Source organism: Sus scrofa, chromosome 13 (genome assembly GCF_054392235.1).
Source record: "Sus scrofa isolate SSC_HxYL_T2T_F1_AM1 chromosome 13, Sscrofa_HxYL_maternal_Yorkshire_Landrace_v2.0, whole genome shotgun sequence".
NCBI lineage: Eukaryota > Metazoa > Chordata > Mammalia > Artiodactyla > Suidae > Sus > Sus scrofa.
The window spans coordinates 170076888-170098015 of NC_139395.1; the positions used below are offsets into that span (position 1 = coordinate 170076888).

A 21128-nucleotide genomic window follows, 5' to 3' on the forward strand; every position below is an offset into this window, starting at 1 on the left:
AAATTTCTACTTAGTAAAGAAATTAGCTCCAAAAAATACTTATGTCCTCTTTTTTTCTGTTTTTTTTTTTTTTTTTCCAGAATCATGCCTGAGTAATGAGCATTTGGTTATTCTCCAGAGCCTACCCTAAAATTAATGGTTATTTTCCCCTTATCTCTCCCTTTGCTTTCTTTACATTTTTGCATCCACCCCCTACCCCGGTCTGTGGTCCTCTGCGTGCCCCAGATTCTAATGATTTCACCTGATTTCCCAGAGATTCTTCTGTTACACATGTTGTTCCCCATCCTGAATTCAAACTAATCTTACTTCTTAACTAGTGTCTAGAGCTTTTGATCTTTTCATCCTTACTCTACCTTAACTGTAAGCAATTTAGTATAACTCGTCTGAGACTCATCTGTGTCTATTTACTGTTCATATAGAAGTAATTTCCTAACTGGTGATTTTGGGCTACTGGGGATACAAAAACATATTGTCAGAACTTAGTGAGTTTTCTACAAGAATTTAGAAAACCTTTAATTTGTATTCAAATGCTTGTCGTTATTAGCATATTTTATGTACTTATAGGGTAAATATTGAATCATTAAGTATCTCTATGAATTATTCAGGGTGATTATCATCACCTTTGCAGCATGTGCATGTCTGAAGACCCTCCATGAAATTATAGTTAGTTCAGTAGTTCAAATAGAGAAAAATAGTGGAAGAATTATGCCCTTATATCATGTCTAGGAAAAGAGGCATGTAGGGTAAAAAAAACACTTCCTTAATTCTCTTGGGATTTCTGGATGAGTATGAAAATTAAACTGACAAAGATAGATCAACAGGAGAAGCACATATAAATTTATTTAATTAATACAAGTTTTATGCGACATGGTAACCTTCATAAGGAAATGAAGACTAGAAGAAATTATCGAGTGTGATGATTTTTATACTAAGTTTGATGAAAGGTGGAAACGTGGGAAAACATGATAAAGCAAAAGGGTATGAGCTAAAGGTAGTACACTGGGGAAAACTTAGTGAGACCTGCCTCTCAGTTTCTGTCCATCTTGGAGGATAAGTATGTTACTTTCCTTTGAGTATGGATGTCACATCTTGTATGGAAGTTCTTCAGGAGAGACCTGCTTCAAGGTAAAAAAGAGAGTTAAGAGGATCCTATACCTGCTGTTTCTTGATTCCTTTAAAAATGTTTAACATGCCAAAGCACCATATTTCAGGAGCAGTGTATTCTGAATCCTGATAGGTACATCAAATTTAAAGGGATCTAATCTATTATCATCAATACAGTACATACATTACTAACAAAAGTAATATATCAGTCATGTTTCTTTAATAGCAACATGTGAAAATTCGTTGATGATAAATATTTTGGTCAATATGAAATGAATAAATGAGAGTCCCCTGATGGCCCAGTGGGTTAAGGATCCCGTGCCATCACTGCTGTGGCTCAGGTCACTGCCATGGCAGGGGTTTGATCCCTGGCCCAGAAACTTCGGCATGCTATGGCATGGGCAAATAAATAAAATGAATAAATAATTTGTTCTTGATTCTATCAATATGGATTAGATATCCATTTTTGGTAAAGCCAGAAAACTATATTTATTTTCAGGTGAGTGAGACAATTTTAGAGACACCTTATTTTTTTATTTATTTTTTATTTTTATTTTTTGGCTTTTTAAGGCTGCACACACGGCATATGAAAGTTCCCAGGCTAGGGGCTGAAGCAGAGCTGCAGCTTCCAGCTGGCACCACAGCCACAACAACATGGGATCCAAGCTGTGTCTGTAACCTGTGCCACCATTCATAGCAATGCCAGATCCTTTAACTCACTGTGTGAGGCCAGGGATCAAACACGCATCCTTGTGGATACTAGGTATGTTTTCAGGTTTGTTACCACTGAGCCACAACAGGAACTCCAGAGAGACACCTCATTAAAATTACTCTTCCTAATCCAGTCATCTGTCGACGGACATTTGGGTTGTTTCCATGTCTCGGCTATTGTGAATAGTGCTGCAATGAACATGTGGGTGCATGTGTCTTTTTTAAGGAAAGTTTTGTCTGAATATATGCCCAAGAGTGGGATTGCTGTAGCACTGGGAACTATGTCTATTCACTTATGATGGAGCATGGTAATGTGAGAAAAAGAATGTATACATGCATGTGTAACTGGGTAACCATGCTGTACAGTAGACAAAAATTGTATTGGGGAAATAACAATTAAAACTTTTTTAAGAAAGAAAATAAAAAATCTTAAATAAAAAATAAATAAATAAATAAAGTTACTCTTGAGAGTCAGTCCCAGGAATGGTTTTGGCTAAATGTAAATTGAAATTATCCTTAGTTAACAATTACATTTTTTAGTTATTGAGAGTATTTGGCATATTATACTTGTGTCAATAGGCATTTTCTGGATTCATTTACCTAAGTCAAATTGAAGAATCAGAACTTTAATTTGACCTGATTTAACCTTCAAGTTAAACCTAAACTTGATACTACTATTTTTATTTTTAAACTTCAAATTAGAAGTTGGTTAACAAGTTTCAGGATAAAATAGTCTGTCACTTTAAATTATGTATTTTATTGAATTTATATTTTATAATAATTTGTATTTAGTTTGTAATTTGTTTTTTGAAAATTTATAAGTGCTTCTTTATCTATTTTTATATTTGTTTTTAAATAGCATCAGAATAAATATAAAATACATTGGCACATAGTCAAGTAAAATCATTGTATTACATTTCACTTGCATATCATTTAACTTTAAAGAGAAATGCCTCATAGCTTACAGATAAGGGAGTTGCTATTCTCTGAGTAAGTGTCTTAATTATTAGAATTAATTTATTATTTTTACTCTTTTACTAATATTAAAATCTAAATAAGGAATAGAACATTTACAGACCAATATTTTATACTGTAGCTAGTCACCAAAGAAATGGCTTTTACAAAGGTAACAAACACAAAAATATTTTTGACCATTACTTTCAAATCATATCTTGATTGCCTATTATCTGTTTTCTTACAAATTATGCCATCCCCCAAACTCCTTTAAAGGCAAGCAATTTAAAAAGACAAGTCTTTCAGACTATCCAAGTTATATTTATTCTTGTTGATTGTTTGGCTTTCTCTGCTATTGCTTACATCAGTGATCAGTTTTCTTCACAACACACCGTACTGGGAGAAACGAGAACTCTATCAGGTTTAGTGTTACCTGATAGAAAATTTTAACTTTTTTCTTCATAGAATCTTAGGTTTTAATTGTACATATATTTTAAAAGCAATTACTTTAGTATGGGATATTATAAATATATATAGATATAGATTTTGTTGTCACTGATATTCAGAGTTAAGGTGTCCCATCTTTCTGTGGACATCTGCTTTTACTTACATGTGAATATTTGTATAACCATAAATAATATTTTAAATATGCCTTAGCATATCTAAATATTTATTATCATCATGGATTCTTGGCATATCAAGAAATAATAAATGATACATGAACTATGTACTCAATTACACAAAACATCTCTCAGCATTAAATTTAAATAGTAAATTTATCATAAAACAACTAAATAACAAGCACACAATTGAAAAAAGAAAGGCAAAATAAAATGAGCCAGATATTAGGTTTATAAAACATTAAAAAAAAAAACTCCAATGGAGTTCTGGTTGTGGCTCAACAGACTGCATACTCAACGAGTATCCATGAGGATGAGGGTTCAACCCCTGGCCTCTCAGTAGATTGAGGATAGGCATTGCCATGAGCTGTGATGTAGGTCACAGATGTTTCTCCAATCCTAGGTTGCTGTGGCTGTGGTGCAGGCTGGCAGCTACAGCTCTGATTTAACCCCAAGCCTGGGAACTTCCATATGCCGCAGGTGTAGCCCTAAAAAGCAAAACAAATCAAAAGAAAACAAAACAAAACCCATATATTAGTATCAGAATCACCTGGCTTTTTAGGCTAGTACAGATGCTTTGGGTGTAGGTTTATATGAACCATAATACTTTTTCATTTCATCCAGCTGTAATTAAAAAAAAAAATCATGGAGGTGCATGTTACCCAGAGGAAGATTCTCCGTGGGACAATAAAAGATGTGGATTTGCTCCTCAGGGAATATAGAGCAGAAAGAAGGTGGTTGAATTTATAAGGGTGAAACAGGAAAATGAATTTGTTTTAGCAATAAATACTAATTTTTCAAACTCTTCCCATAATTTGATATTCAGTAAAAAATTATCTATAACTAATATAAAACTGGCAATTTTTAAAAATAAATTTCACATTACTTGGTTATTGTTGGCAGTTGTAGTGGTGTTACAAGCCAACCAATTTCAAATTTTTGAAATGATTTGTGTTTTTATACTGTGTATGTACATGTACATTTAAAATGAAGACATTTTCTAAGCCATTTGGGTGAAAAGACTTGAAAGTACATGTAAAATTCTAATTTTTAAAAAAATTTAGATCATGAAGAACATTAAAATCCAATGCTTTCTCGCAATTCTGTGTGTAAACTATTGAAAGAGCACTCTTGAGAATGGAAGTATTTATGTTCATATGTTTTACTGCAACTGTGCGAACAGTATTGTACAATGTATGTGTCGTTGTTCAATGAATCCTTTCCCTGAGAATAAAGAACCTTTCTCTTTTTAGCAGGAGCACTCAGACTACAGACACATGAAAATGAAAAATAGAAAACAATAAATGTAAATAAAGCATTTCTGTTATCTTTTTCTTGCTGCTTTCTCACCATTTTTACAGTCACACACTCATGACAAATGATGGTTTCACTGCAGCAATAGAGTGCAATTGTTTAAAAAAGTAACTCCTCTAGAGAGTAAATTTTTAAGTCATGAGTTGAACAAAGAAGAGTTGAAAACATGTACATACTGTTTCTTTGATATAATAAAGATGTCCAAACTATTTCATTGTTTAGGAGACTTTTCAGTAGAACTTGTTTTAAAAACAGTTCAGTAAGGTAATTTCTTTTCTTGATACTAGAAAAAATTGCCAGTGACTTGGAGATCAGCATAATGGAATTCTGATACTTCTTGAGTGGCATGCTTACACATTTTGACAGACTTTCTGGAAATTACTAGATTCCATATGAGTGGGTAACTGTGTCTTCAACTAGCAAATGAATAATTCTAGAGGTAGACATTAACTTGTAGAACACAGTAATGCTTACAGCAATGTGATTCTTGTTCATGGTGATGGAAATGAATTTTGTCCTATAGAGAATGTAAATCTCTGTAATTAAACTCTCATTTGAACTAGTCATAATGTCTGTTGGCTCACTCATTAATTAATGAGTTGGTTAAAATATGTGTTCATTTTATATTTGTATAAAATATTTGTACATTATTTGTAAATAATTTGTACATTTATTTTTTGAAAATTATACTTTACTGCTATTATTTAGTGAATTAATGACTGGAAGAACCAGAAAGTAAGAAGTTAAAGAGGGAAAATTGGTCTCAACATGTGTCCAGGTGCTTGGGTTGTCATTATAGTATTGTTTTTTGCTCATTGCTGCTCCATTCTCTCTGTTTTAAGACAAGGAATGATATTTTGCTTTTACTAAACTGATAAAAGCCAGGCTTGCAAATTGTAGATTGTAGGCATGTTTCCCTCTAGAGGATTGGATTTACTTTATAAAGACTTAGAACTATTTGCTGAGATCCATTTGAGGGTGGAGAAATTGGATAGGATGGAGAAGCCAGAAATCTGGAAGAAAATTGAGAAAAGGTTGACTTCCTTGAGACAGAATCATGGCAGTGCTCTTTCTTGCCTTCACCCTTTCTCATCATTCTGTTTTGTTTGTGACTGCCTGAATAATTAAAGGAGTAGGTTCTGTTACCATCTTGGTTTTCTAAGCCTTGCATTCAGGTTGATCAACACTTTCTTTACGCTTACATTAGGCTGTTCTATATTTCCTTTGTTAGTGACACTAATTAGATTGAACAAGTAGTAAGTGCTTGCAGAGCTGGTTTTTGAACCAGAATAACTCTGTGAGATCACAATGGTTCTGGATGAAACTAAATATAAAAAGCTAGGATGCAAAAGGCATTTTCATTCATTAATCACATTAGCAAATATCACTTGAAAACCTACTATACACAGTGTAGCTATCTGAGCAACAGAATATCATGGTAGAAGTTGGAGGCCTTACAGATGACTGTGGCATGGACTGGGTATTCACAGAGGAAGTAGTGAGGAGTAGTGAATGAGTTAAATGGAGTATTTGAGATGTAGAAATCAATGTTGTCTTTTATTTAGTTAGTTATTTTTTTGGCCTGAAGAACTAGGGAAATGGAGCTGCTTTATTTTCCAGGATAATCTATAGTGTTGCAAGAGTATTTTTCATAAGTAATGGATGGAATTAGGGGTTTGGATGGGAGAATATTGAGTGTGAGTTGTTGATTAATGTTCAAGTGAAAAGGAATGTGTACCTGGATGTAAAAGTCAAGTTCAGGGATGGATCAGCAATATTTAATTGGTTTTATTTTATTGAGTTATAATCAATATAATATGCACAATTTTATGTGAGTTGTTTTGACAGTTGTATATATTTGTATATTCAACATCCATAACAAATTTAGAAAGTTTCCACTAGCCCAAATAATTTCTTAATGTTCTTACTATTAAATTATTGCCAAGTCTCTTCAACCTCACCCCTGAGATAATTACTTTCTATCACCATGGACTTGTTTTGCCTGTTCTACTACTTTGCAGAAGTACAGGGCATATTTTTAGTCTTTGATTTATTTGCTCAGTATAATGGCTATAAGATATTATACTACAGTATTTATAAGTCATATATGTATATGGAAACCTATTTGAAGATCACAACTCTACAAGAAATGTCTTAGATTTTGCTGAAAGAATTGTACATAAAAATAGATCCAGGAGCTCCTGTCGTGGCTCAGTGGTAACAAACCCAACTGGTATTCATGAGGATCCTTGGCCCCTCTCAGTGGGTTAAGGATACAGCGTTGCTGTGAGCCATGGTGTAGGTTTCAGACATGGCTCGAATCCCATGTTGCTGTGGCTGTGGCATAAGCCAGCAGCTGCAGCTCCAATTTGACCCCTAGGCAGAGAACTTCCATATGCTGAAGGTTCAGCCCTAAAAAGCCCCCCCCCCCAAATAATCCAAAAGTGTATTAATAAACAAACATTTATTTTTCATTCATAAGTCAATAGGTTGTCTGAGATTCTTCTTGGTTCAGCTCAGCTTAACCAGGCTTGGGGTTAGGTATGCTCCATAAGTTTGTCTTTTGGAGACCATAGCAAAGAGCAGTAATTATGTGAGGCAGTCACAACTCCTTCTTTTGGTAGAATTACAGGAAGGCAAGAAAGCCCATAGAAACGTGGAACTCATGTATATTCATGTATTCCAGTATGTCCTTGGAAGGGACAAGTTACTTGGCCAAACACAAAGTTAAGAAAATGGAAGGAATAGGGAAATTTAGTCCTTTTAAGGTGTTGGAGACAAAGGGGAGTAGATAGTTATGGAAAAATAATGTAATCTCACAGGTGAGCAGGGTAGGATATATTAGCCATTTTTCCTATTAAGGAGAAAAATAACATTCAGCTCAGAGCATATGAGCATTCAATTTAATTTTATAGTATAGATGTGACCCAAACACTGCTCTATGACATTTAATCTAACATTAGACTATGCTACTTCTTTTGTTTTATTCATAATATTAGGATTGCACATTGGATAGAAGTAAGGACTTTGAGGACCAAGATAAAGGAGAAAGAAGACTACAGAAATGTAAGAAATGATAAAATTCCCATTCCCCTACTATAATTCTTAAGATGCTTCTGAATTTACTAAAAGAGATAAGATTTACACACCTGAAAAGGCATGGAATAAGAACAAGTTTCACTATCTTTATTATTGAAGTCACCACTGAAAGAAAATTAAGATTTACTAGAGAACAGGATACTGTTTTTTTAATCCAATGAGAAAGATTTTTGAATATGGAAGAAAAAACCCTACCTTTTACCTGTTTTTCCTTATGGTATGTATATATTTTCTCAGTTATCAAACTGAAGAGAATGCAGTTACAGACCCATGTTAACATTGTTTCAGTTTCTGGGCTATTTAAGAAGCACATCCTCATGGTTTCTGAAGCAACTTCATTAATAGGAAGAGTTAAAAAGGAAGTGCCATTTAATGAATGATCATGGGAGGTAAATGATAATCCTCTCAATTTAAGACATGACAGAGCATTCATGTAAATTTTAGAGGAAGGAAGGGAGTATAGAGAATGGAAGAAGTATAATGAATAAGTTTGTGGTAAGAGTTAAAACAGGGGTAAATATATCCTAAGAAATAGCATTTTTGAGGTCAGTGATTTCCTCTAGAAAGCAGAATTAAAGTTATACAGAGCAGGGGGAAAGTTGATAAAGAGTTTGGGGCCATATTTTAGAAAGCCTTTTGGGAGTTCTCGTTGTGGCGCAGTGGTTAACGAATCCGACTAGGAACCATGAGGTTGAGGGTTCGGTCCCTGCCCTTGCTCAGTGGGTTAAGGATCCGGCGTTGCCGTGAGCTGTGGTGTAGGTTGCAGACGCGGCTCGGATCCCACGTTGCTGTGGCTCTGGCGTAGGCCAGCGGCTACAGCTCCGATTCAACCCCTAGCCTGGGAACCTCCATATGCCGCGGAAGTGGCCCAAAGAAATACCAAAAAGACAAAAAAAAAAAAAAAAAAAAAAAAAAGAAAGCCTTTAAATGCCATATTATTGAATTTGGACTATGTTTTATAAGTAATACTTTGATACTGTACTTTCAGCTTACCTTTAGGATTCTAAGTAATGTAAGATAAGTAATCTGACAGTAATGTTCAGCATTATTAAATGGGTGAAATTTGATAGCAGTGATATCAGTTAGGAAATATTGACTGATCAATGTGTAATTCATAATGTCAGGTACAGTAGGAAAGCAATAGATAGTGTTGAGATATTTTATGAATTCAAAATTCATCAACTATGGTAAATAAATTAAAGGTCAGTGGTTAGAGAGAAGGTGAGATTTTTGAGAATTGATTGTTAAAAGTATGTTGATTCCCCATGACTTTGTTATTGAGGAGAGGTATTTAGAGCTATATAATATTTTAGTGTGCTTAATACTGTATAAAGAGAGTTTCTGTTAAGCTTATTTAAAATTATCTTGTATGTGCAGATGCAAGTATATATGCTGGAAAGGAGCTCATGGGCTTTATAAAAAGTGGTAAAGTAAATGGAATGCTATTTATAGGCTAGGAAGGCAGTAAGAAATGAAGTAGATTGCTTTTGTTTCCTATGAAAATTCTGGAAAACACTATAGAGCAAAATTTAGTGTACAGTAGACCATCTTGTAAGCTATTCATGTCAATTTAGTCTCTAAATTACTATGCATAGCACAGGGTCTTGGTCATCATATGCACATTTTGCTTTACAAGGTATTTTTCTTGAAGCAGCTCCCATGGCATAAATCCCAAGAATTTCCGTAAAGTAAAGCATAGGATGCAATCAAAACACAACTTATTTTCACCTTTGTTTACATATATGATATTTTATGTTATTGGTATTTTATTTAGGAAGGAGGAATAATTGTTTTTATAATTCAATTAATGGCTTATTATATTCATTCAACTTGAGAAACACTAGGTTAGTTGCTTGATATGTAGAGGTAGAAAAGACATGTACCTCAGAGTTTAGTATGGAAATAAAATGAATGATCCATTTTAACAGAATTTGTGAAAAATGTTATGATGAAGTTATCGCCAGAGGGCTATGGGATTGTAGTGAAAAGGGTTCAAATCAAGATCAGAAGATCAATGTTTGAAGGATGAGTAGAGCTTAGATATAGCTAAGGTTGAAGGGAATGAAGAAAGAAGAACATTCTTAACAAAGAAAACAGACTGCATGAAGGAATAAGGGATGTGTAGAGAATTTCAAGTGGTTCAACATGCCTGAATTGGAAAGTGAATGTGATGCAATCACAGAATAGCAAAGGTCTCACAGTACTTTAAATTTTCCTTTTTTCACTTTGCTTGTATTCTTTTCCTATAAATTCCCTGTGTCTTAGAGGCTCGAGTGTCTCCAAGGATCTTATTCATCCAGAAAAAAAGAATTAGTGAAAAGCACAATATGAAATAACAAACTAAGCTCAAAGAAATCTTAAAGGTGATATCTTAAACCCTTAATTTTTCAGATAAATATCTTTAAGTGACTAAAGTTGAATTGTCAGTTTACAAATAGGAGTTCAAATATGACTAGAAATTAAAATATCTGCTTTAATTTCATATTTTTTTTTACTAAAGAACTAGTTGATAGTCTCCTATTTTTCAATCAGATTTACAACGAATGGAACATCTTTTTTATTCAAGCTTAAATGCCAGGTACTGGATGAAACCTCTTTTTAAAGTAAACTGTTAAATCCTCAGCTTCATTCCACCAAATTTGAATTATTCTGTTAGAGAATCCTTCTTAATTCCAAACACATTCACTCACAATAGGGCACTATGGAGACCTAATTATTCTTGAATAACATACTACATGTATCTGAATCATTCCCTATGATCGCAATGACCTTATAGCCTGATTTCCCAGGAGAGTTCAATTTACTACTGTTTTCCTAAATGTAAGTACTAACAGCTCTAATTTTTTCCTCTAACAGCATCCAAGTTTTTACAATAAATTATAGGATCACCTTTCTAGTCAGTCAGATGAGTCTCTTTTACAGTCATCATAACAGTCCTGCAAAATTGCACCCAGGAGTTCCCGTAGTGGCGCAATGGTTAATGAATCTGACTAGGAACCATGAGGTTGTGGGTTTGGTCCCTGGCCCTGCTCAGTGGGTTAAGGATCCGGCATTGCCATGAGCTGTGGTGTATGTTGCAGACACGGCTCAGATCCCAAGTTGCTCTGGTGTAGGCCAGTGGCTAAAGCTCCGATTTGACCCCTAGCCTGGGAACCTCCATATGCCATGGGAGCGGCCCTAGAAAAGGCAAAAAGACAAAAACAAAACACGCAACACCATTTTAAGATATAATTATATTTCAGACATTTCGTTATCAAGATATATGAACAAGAAGAGATGCAGGCCTTCTTATCATCAAAGAAGAAGGAAGTCTCTAAACTTGTAGGGTCCAGGAATATATACTCTTTATTCTAGAACAAGCTCCAGGAAGTTAGGACCATGAGTTGTGTCTGGTATACTTATAATGGAACAGTCTGAAAGTGGATGTGATCTTTGAGCTTTCCAAGGGGCTTTTAAAGAACTGACTGATTTTGTGTGCCTTTAACTGCGAGGAATGTATATCTTCTTTTATATCTCAGCTAAAATATCTCTTCCTGCCATTTCCCACACAGTGTGAGAAAGAACTTAGCAGAAAGTGAAGATCCCTAGATAGCAATCTACTCCCAGTCTAACAGCTCCCACATAACAGTTATTTTTGCCTTGCCCATGGAGCTGATCTGTGCTTAATGCCTCCCTGACTGAGGAACCAAATTTAACCTCCTCAGAGCCATGAGAAAACTTCTGTGAGTTTGTATCATTTCTTTCTTTATTTTATTATTTTACTTTATTTTTGTGTGTGTGTCATTTCTGAGTGCCCTTATCGAAGCACAAAAGCAATTGAGCAGTTTTAAAGCACCATTCCTGTTTTAAGAAATGTGATTACCCTTGCTGTAGAAAAGGGAAACAAAACCCTCTCTGACAGAAGCCAGACAGCTGTATATTCATAAGTATGTTTAACAAAGTAGGGATGAAGAAAAATATAAGTAAATAGAAACGTTCATTATTAATTTCACCTAAGACATCTAAGATCACCCTTTCAACAACTTCACTGCTTAGGTTAAAATTGTGTGGAGTGAGTCATCATTAAACTTGGTAACACTTTAGACATTTTTGTTCAACAATGAATAATTACACAGTAAATGATTCTTGGAGTGGAGCTGTGGTATATATATTCATATATTTAGATATTTTATATGTAATAATTTTAATGACAGATTACATATGCTCGAAATTACACATATACGTACAGTGACTTAATGCATATTCACCTGCAGTTGTCTTGGTGGATTTTCTATAGATAAAAGAGAAAATTCAGTTATGCTTAGGAACAACTCTTTCATTACTAAAATCCATCTACTTAAGTTCTTAAAAATTGTTTTCCATTGAACTATATTGAACATGACTATCTATATATATATTTTAACAAATTTTTCAGCAAAATGTATGTGAAGATAAATCACAGTCCAGCATGTGAAGAATCATTTTGCTGAAAACTGTTAATTCTGATCAGCATAAGTATTTTCCTTTAACTAATGTCTGTCTAATCTATAGTTAAATGCATTCAGCAATAAGAAACCAATGCTACTTGATTATAATTGTAGAACTTTAAAAAATGTGAAGCATTCTCACCTGTGTCAGACTTCATAGGCTAGCAAGATCACCTGTTGATGACATTCTACTGTTAACAGTTTTGTTGTTGACATCAGCTACTCCTACTACTCTCAGACACACATTGGCTTTACTAACTTGGCCTAGTGACCTGACCAGTCAGGCCTGTCTGTGACATTTACATGGTCACATAATAAGTACATGGGTATTGGTACTCCCTGGCACCTGGCAGCAAATCAAGGGAGAATAACATCCAACTGGGTTGTTACCAGGAGAGTTAGTTAACCCCATGAGGATCAAACTGTCAGAGAAAAGACTAGTAAACATCAATCAGTATGTCTCAGTGCACTGGGACTTACAAACAGTGGTCAGCACTACATAGCTTCCTGGCCTCTGATCATCTGATGGAAAAGCAAGCATCTGCCATGGCAGACCTAGAAGTAGTTATGCCTTTGCATAAACTGAGGAGACACCCTGCCCTTGACACTCTTTCTATAGGATGTTCTTCCATTTATAGGCCTTCTAAAGAGAATGGAAGCATTTGGATTATACAAAGCATTTGGATTATACAAAGCTTTTACTTGAAAATTTACAGAATCTCCAAATCATGTAATTGTGCCTTCTTTCTCTCTCTCCCATGTCTCTCCTTTCTACAAACACACGCACACATGCACACACGCACACACACTGTTCATCCCACTTCATTATAGAGCCTAGTATGCATGACAGTGCAAAAAGAACAAACTTTGTGAGGGCTCTTTATCTTTTCATTTTCAGAAATGTTCCAACAATTAAAAATAAACATAATAGTTAAAATAATAAAAGCAGTATGTGATTTTCAATCAAAATATTGTTAGAAGTCATTTTAGTCTTTATTTTACACTCCATATATTGTTTTGAACATTACATATCAACCAGATTTCCACCTTCAGGGTCATCCCTTGAACTTGTAATAGTGTTGAAGAAATGCCTAGGACTTAAAAATAAGCAAACTCCATAAGAAACTACTAAAAGGGAAAAGAAAAAAAACACAATCAAGATGTTTCAGCTGATGGAAATTCCTTTCCTCCCAAAGTCACCCACGAAGCAGAATAAAATGAAAACATACCCTTTCAACTAATTTCAGTATACTCATACAAGCATTTGGACCTATAAAAAATATTTTCAAACAAAAAAATCCAAAAACTGAAAAGAAATAGAGTAGAAATACAATGAAAGCTGATTAAACTAAGGAAGTCTGAGGTGGAGATTGGGTGAAAGGAAAGTAAGGTACAGAATCCAGTTTTAAGAAAAGTAAGCCCTGGAGTATAATGTACAGCATGGTGACTATAATAATAATGCTGTATTGCATATTTTAAAATTGCTAAGAGGGCAGATCTTAAAAATTTTCATAACAAGAGAAAAATTGTAACTGGTTTGTGATAGATGTTAACTAGAACTTACTGTGGTAATCATTTCACAACATATACACATTCAAGTCAGTAGAATCATGTTGTATATCTGAAACTAATGTAATGCTTTAGTCAATTATGTATTAATTAAAAAAATAAGAAAGGAAAAAACCTCAGAAATAGAGAATAAACTATGAGGTGTTCAAAATAGAAATTAAAAAATAAATTATAGAAGATAAATTTATATTGCTCTACACCAATATTTTAAATTTATATGATGTAAATTTCATAGGAAGATACAATTGACAAAATTGACTTCAGTGGAGATAAACACATACATGCATACAAACACACACACACACACAGAACCCCAAATAGTTTTAGTAACCAATACAACAAACTTTTTGAAACAAAATATTATCAGAAAATTGTTTCCGAGAAAATAAATGAAACTTTCCATGTGATATTGTTAAGCATACAATTCATACTTAAAGATGATAAAGATTGCACACAAAAGAACAATACTATGTATGGATATTGGTGGGAAAAATGAATAAAAGTATAGCAAAGAGAATCTAAAATCTCATTTTAAATTAAATACTACATAGACCAAGTGGATTTGTAAGAGAAATGCAACAGGAATTCAATAGTGTGAATTATTTTAGTAAAATGTATTATAATAATAAGTTTAAGGAGAAAAAGTATCTTCATAGAGGCCTTTTAGAATTAGTTTAATTCATATTACTACTTAAAGTCTTGGGAAAGTAGGAATGGGTAGATGCTTACTTAGCATGATTTTGTATATAGATAAATAGATATAAATTTTAAATTCATCATTCTATTTAAAAAATACTGACTACATCCTCACTGTGGTCAGGAACAAGGCAATGATGCTCAACCTCTCCAGTAATATTTAGTATTGTACTACAAATATTAACTACTCAATAAAATGTGATAAAAATAAACAGAGAAAAACTTATTTTCAAAAATATAACTCAATTGAAGATGACAAAATGCATACCTAGAAAAATGTATAGGATTAATAAAACTAACTCAAACAATAATATAATCCAGACAATTAGTACAATTAAAAACAGCATGTAAAATACTCATACAATAACAATGTAAAAGATGTAATGAAAGAGAAAACCTCATTCAATATACCATAAAAAGTTATTTTTTAGGAATCAACTTAACAAGGTATTTTTTAATAGCTTTGTAAAAAACTTGAAATACTCCTAAAAACACAGAAATAGACTTGAAGAAATGGAAACATAACCCTCTCTTGGAATATATGAGTTCAGAGTTACTGTATAAATTTAATAAGATCACAGTAAATTCTTAGTAAGATTTTTTGTAGGAAGTAAGAGTTTATTCAAAAATTTTATAGGGAAAAATAAGCACACAAGAATGATTCTGGGAGTTCTGGTTGTGGCTTAGCAGTTAATGAACCCAACTAGCATCCATGAGGATGCAGGTTTGACCCCTGGCCTTGCTCAGTGGGTTAAGAATCCGGCATTGCTGTGAGCTGTGGTGTAGGTCACAGACGTACCTTGGATCCTGTGTTGCTATGGCTGTGGTATAGGCTGGCAGCTTTCAGCTCCGATTCGATCCCTAGCCTGGGAATCTCCATATGCTGCAGGTGCAGCCCTAAAAAGAGACAAGACAAAAAAAAATTGATTCTGAAAAGGAAGAGTTATGAAGTTGACTTGCAAATAAAGTTGACAAAGCTTAAAATATATTACAAGCTTCTATAATTAAAACAGAAGTAAAATATAAAAATGCAGACAAAGGCAGTGTTATGGGTGAATTGTATCCTCCAAAATTTGTATGTTGAAGTCCTAACCCTGATACATCACAGTGTGATTATATTTAGAGATAGAGCCTTCAAAGAAATGACTAAGTTAAAATGAGGCCCTAATGCAATCTGATTGGTGTCCTTATGAGAAGAGAAAATTCAGACACATAAACAGACACAGATAAAAGATTCTGTGAGGACACAGTGAGCAAGTAGCCATCTGAAAGCCAAGGAGTTTTCTTCTTAAGAAGAAACCAAACCTTTTGACACCTTGATCTATTACTTCTAGTCTCCAGAATTGAGGGAAAATTAATCTTTATTTTTTTAAGTCACTCTGTTGGTAATGTTTTGATATGGCAGCCCTGGCAAACTTATACAGATAGTATCTCAAATTCTTGAAAAGATGAAGTTCGAAATAAATAGGGCTTGAAACACTGGACAACATAATGAGCATAAAGATAAAATTAGATAAATTTCTCACTATGCACAAAACAATTTTCCATTTTGGTATACACATGTAAGTTTAGGAAATAAAATCCAAGTATTAAAAGAAAATATAAGTAAATTCTTCTACAATCTCAGTTATCAAAAATCTCTCTAAATAGGACTGAAAAATCATATACAATTAAAGAAAAAAAATGTTTAATAAAATATTAAATATTTTTCCATTATAAAGTAAAGCAACAGAATAAAGTCAAAAGAAAACAAACACAGAGATGATATTTGCAACATATGTGACAAATAGAGGATCAATATTACTAATACTAAAATAACATTTTAAAATTGAGGGGTGAAAAAGAACTGTACTCCTACAGAAAATTTTGTAGAAAATATCAACAAAAAATTTACAAAAAGTAATGAAGAGGGACCTTTAAACATATGTATTTTTTAACCCAAGAAAAACCTGATATCTCTAGACAAAGGACCAAGATAAGTGAAACCTAACTAAACAGAAAACTTTTAGAAAATAACTGCTCAATTCTCACCAAATACAACAGAAAAAGAGAAAGAAAGGAAAAGAGAAAGAAAAAATGTGGTGCCATCCATGCCAACAAAGGCTGAAGAGGGAGCCTAGACTTCTACCCTGGTGAGTTGGAAATTTGGCAACTCCAAATCTATACTAAAGTGGTGTCAGAAAAAATCCAGCTAGGAAGCCAGGTTGTTCATCCCCACTGCCTGGTCATGAAATCACACTCCTACACATCATGCTATTTGAAACTGAACTGAAAGGTTGGGACCCTGCAGGAATAAGATTCCCGAGTCATCTCTGTTGAAAAGATTTCAGTGGTGACCTAGTGGAGAGTCAACCTTTTTTATCCATTGCCCACATATAATAAGGCTACCCCTACCACAGTGTCAGTAGAGAACATTTGGGAAGTTGGGACTCCCACTCCTGACTAGTAATGAGGAGGCTTCCTTCAGGTGTCAACAAATGCTTAAGGGAAAACATGGACTTTAACCTCCAACCAGAAGTACCAAGGCAACTCCGCTTTTGCATGATAAATCAGTGTTAGTAAAAAAAGAAAAGTCGGAAGGTTTAAATAAGATTTCAACATAATATGAAAAGGCCTAGGATTCAAACAAAAATAACCTATCCTACCAAGACCCAGGAAGATCTCAAGGTGAATTTAAGAAGTCAGTCAACAGATGCTAACACTGAGGTGGCAGAGATATAAAACTTACGAAGATTTTTAAAGAGCTATGATGAAAATGCTGCAATAAAATAGACTTGTGGTTGCCTAGGGGGAGGGAGTGGAGTGGATTGGGAGCTTGGGGTTAATGGATGCAAACTATTGCCTTTGGAATGGATTAGCAATGAGATCATGCTGTGTAGCACTGGGAACTATGTGTAGTCACTTATGATGGAACATGATAATGTGCGAAAATAAAATGTGTACATGTATGTGTGAATGTATATTACTATACCATGCTGTATAGTAGAAAAAAAATTGTATTGGGTAAATAATTTAAATTAAATAACTTAAAAAAAAATGCTGCAATAAGCAGTTAACATACATAAGAAATGATAAAAAATAAAAAGAACAAAGAAATAGAAATTCTTTAGAAAGTAATAGATGATATAAATGATCAAACGGAATTTCTAAAAAAAAAAAAAAAATAAGTCATTTAAAAAAGCTCAGTGGATGTCCTTAATAACAGGATTGATATGGTAGAGTAAAGGCTTAATGAGCTGAATAACAGAACAAAAGAGATTTTCATATGTAGAGTTCCCACTGTGGCTCAGAGGTAATGATCCCAACTAGTATCCATGAGGACATGGGTTGGATCCCTGGCCATGCTCAGTGAGTTAAGGATCTGGTTTTTTTTTGTTGTTGTTGTTAGCTGTGGAATAGGTTGCAGATGTGGCTCAGATCTGGTATTGCTGTGGCTTATGGTGTAGGCTAGCAACTGCAGCTCCAATTTGACCCCTCGCCTTGGAACTTCCATATGCCACACCTGCAGCCTGAAAGAAAGAAAAAGAAAAGAAAAAAGGAATAGAAAAATTGTCACATGTACCACAGAGATAAACATATTATAACAAAAAAACAAGACAAAATGATCAAAACTTCAGGAACCCGTGGGAATAAAATAAAGATCTAAGTTGAAATCTTCACAAACTTGTTGAGACTTTATTAATTATTCCAGAAGGAAGTGGAACAATGTTTTTAAGTACAGAAAGAAAGAAAAGAATTATCAACTGTGGAATCTATATCTGGGAAAGTTATGCTTTAGGGAAGAAAGAGAGGATTTATCTTATGGTTCAGTGGGTTAAGGACTGGTGATATCACTGCAGTGGCTCAGGTTGTTGCTGTGACACAGGTCTGTCCCTAACCCAGGTACTTCTGCATGCTGCAGGCATGGCTGGGTGTGGGAGGGGAAGAAGGAAAAATCCAGGCATTCTTAATTAAAAAAAACTAAGAAAATTTGTTGCCAAAGACTTACAAAAAGAATGGTTAAATGATATTGTATAAACATAAAATGGAATAATAAAAAATCATTAGAGTAAAATTAAACTAAATAACATTAGGCAAAATAAATAACATTATATCCAAAACTGTGAGAACATAAAATAGACCTTCCTTCTTTTGTTGGATTTTCTACATTATGTATCATGGTTGAAATAAGGATTTTAACATTGTCTAATGTGATTTTAAATAGATATACAGGAGTTCCCGTCATGGCGCAGTGGTTAACGAATCCAAGTAGGAACCATGAGGTTGTGGGTTCGGTCCCTGCCCTTGCCCAGTGGGTTGACGATCCAGCGTTGCCGTGAGCTGTGGTGTAGGTTGCAGACGTGGCTCGGATCCTGTGTTGCTGTGGCTCTGGCATAGGGTGGCTGCAGCTCCGATTGGACCCCTAGCCTGGGAACCTCCATATGCCGCGGGGGCGGCCCAAGAAATAGCAAAAAGACGAAAAACAAACAAACAAACAAACAAAAAAATGGGCAAAGGATCTAAACAAATACTTCTCCAAAAGAGGACATATTAAATAGCCAAAAAAATAAAAAAAAAATAAATAGATATACAAAAAGTATTTAAGACTAAATAAAAAAGCAGGCAAACAAAAACCTCAACCTAAGACTCATGCCGTATAAAAATAAAATTCAAAATGGATTAGAGATTTCAATATCAAATATAAAACTACAAACTTTTAGAAATGTGTAAGGAAAAATTATTGGTATCTAGGACTAATAAAGATCTTTTAGACCTGATAACAAAAGCACAGTCCATGCAAGTATAAATTAGTACATTTGACTTTACCAAAATCAACAGTTTTTTCACTGCAGAAGATTATATGAAGAGGATAAAAAGACAAGTTATATACTAAAAAAAATAATTTGTAAACCACATATCCAAAAGTAGTTTAGTGTCCAGGATAAATGTTATACTCTAATCTTAACAGAAACAGACAAAGTCCAACAGAAAATAGGCAAAAGAACTGCAATTCTGGGACAATGTGTGGAGTGGATGGAGGAAATCTCTATTGCTTTTGGATTAAAATAGTCAATATTGTCAAAATGACTGTACTACCCAAAGCAATATACTGATTCAGTACAATCCCTATCAGATTACCAATGTTGTTTTTCACAGAACTAGAACAAAAACAGTTTAAATTTGTTTTGAAATATTAAAGAGCGAAAATAGCCAAAGCAATTTGAGAAAGAAAAATGAAGCTGGATGAATCAGGCTCTCTGACTTTGGCTATTATACAAAGCTACATTCATCAAAACAATATGGTACTTGCATGAAAACAGAAATATTGTTCAATGGAATAGGGTAGAATGTTCAGAAATAAACCCACCCACTATTGACCAAGTAATCTAAGACAAAGAAGGTAAGAATATACAATAGATAAAAGACAATCTCTTCAATAAGTGGTGCTGGGAAAGCATGACAGCTACATGTAAAAGAATGAAATTAGATACACAACAAGAAAACCATACACAACAATAAAATCAAAATAGGTTAAAGACATAAGACTGGATACTATACATTTCTTAGAGGAAAACATAGGCAAAACACACTCTGGCATAAGCCACAGCAATGTCTTCTAAGATCTACCTCCTAGAGTAATTAAAATTAAAACAAAAATAAACAAATGTGACCTTATTAAACTTGTTTTTGCACAGCAAAGGGAACTGTAAAGAAAATAGAAAGAAAACCTATAGGATGGGAGAAAATTTCTGCAAATGAAGCAACTGACAAAGAAGGATCAATCTCCAAAATGTTCAAACACTTTTTGCAGCTCAATATCAATAAGAAAACAAACAAACAAAATACCAAACAACCCAATGAAAAAATGGGCATAACATCTGAATCGACATTTTTCCAAAGATGACATACAGATGGCAAAACAAAAAAAAAAAAGAAAAAGAAAGAAAAGATGTTCAACATTGTTCATTAATAGAAAATGCAAATCAAAAGTACTTTGAGGGAGTACGATAAAGATGGTAGAAGAGTAGGATACTGCACTCACCTTCTCCCACAAACACATCAAAAACACTCATCTACATCTAGAATGATTTGCACAGAACATCCACTGAATGCTGGCAGAAGAACTTAAACCTCCCAAAAGGGCAAGAAATTCTCCACATGACTGGGTAGAACAAAAGAAAAAAGAGAGAAAGATAAAGGGAATCAGGATGGGACTAGCATTCCTGAGAGGGACCTGCAAAAGTGAAAAGGAATCCACACCCCTGACAGGGAGATCACCTGAGAGAGGGACCTCAAAGTTGCTGAGAAAAGTGCAACAGCAGGACTGAGGAAGGCAAAGCAGAGCAAGAGCCACACATATCATCTGCACCACTCCCCCCAACACCACAGCCTGAGATGCTTGGGTAGGGACTTGGCTTTGAGACTCAGGCTCTGGAGGTCAGTTCCTGGGAGAGGACTAGGGTTGGCTGTGTGGAAACAGCCTGAGGGGCTAGGGATCAGTGTTCCATGGTCTTCAGAGTGGAATGCCACAGCAGAGGGAACCAGGGATGAAGTCTGGGCCCACAGGAGAAGCAAGTCACCATTGTTGGGGAGGATGAAAGGAGTGGTAGACCTC

The 21128-nt window shown here is 34.4% G+C and overlaps 1 protein-coding gene across 3 annotated transcripts in view; it reads left to right on the forward strand.

Annotated features, from left to right (window-relative positions):
• LOC146397761 (uncharacterized) overlaps nucleotides 1-21128 on the forward strand; it is a 448274-nt gene that overhangs the window by 297444 nt on the left and 129702 nt on the right. For 2 of the 3 annotated variants that reach the window (XR_014825318.1, XM_084992458.1), the window contains one exon: nucleotides 7703-7769. The exons of the other annotated variant lie outside the window; for it this stretch is intronic. Coding sequence is in view for 1 of the 2 variants with exons in the window: in XM_084992458.1 (XP_084848584.1) it covers nucleotides 7703-7769 (67 nt within the window). In the remaining variant the exon portion in view is untranslated. The remainder of the gene's footprint in view (nucleotides 1-7702; nucleotides 7770-21128) is intronic. 3 annotated transcript variants of the gene reach the window in all.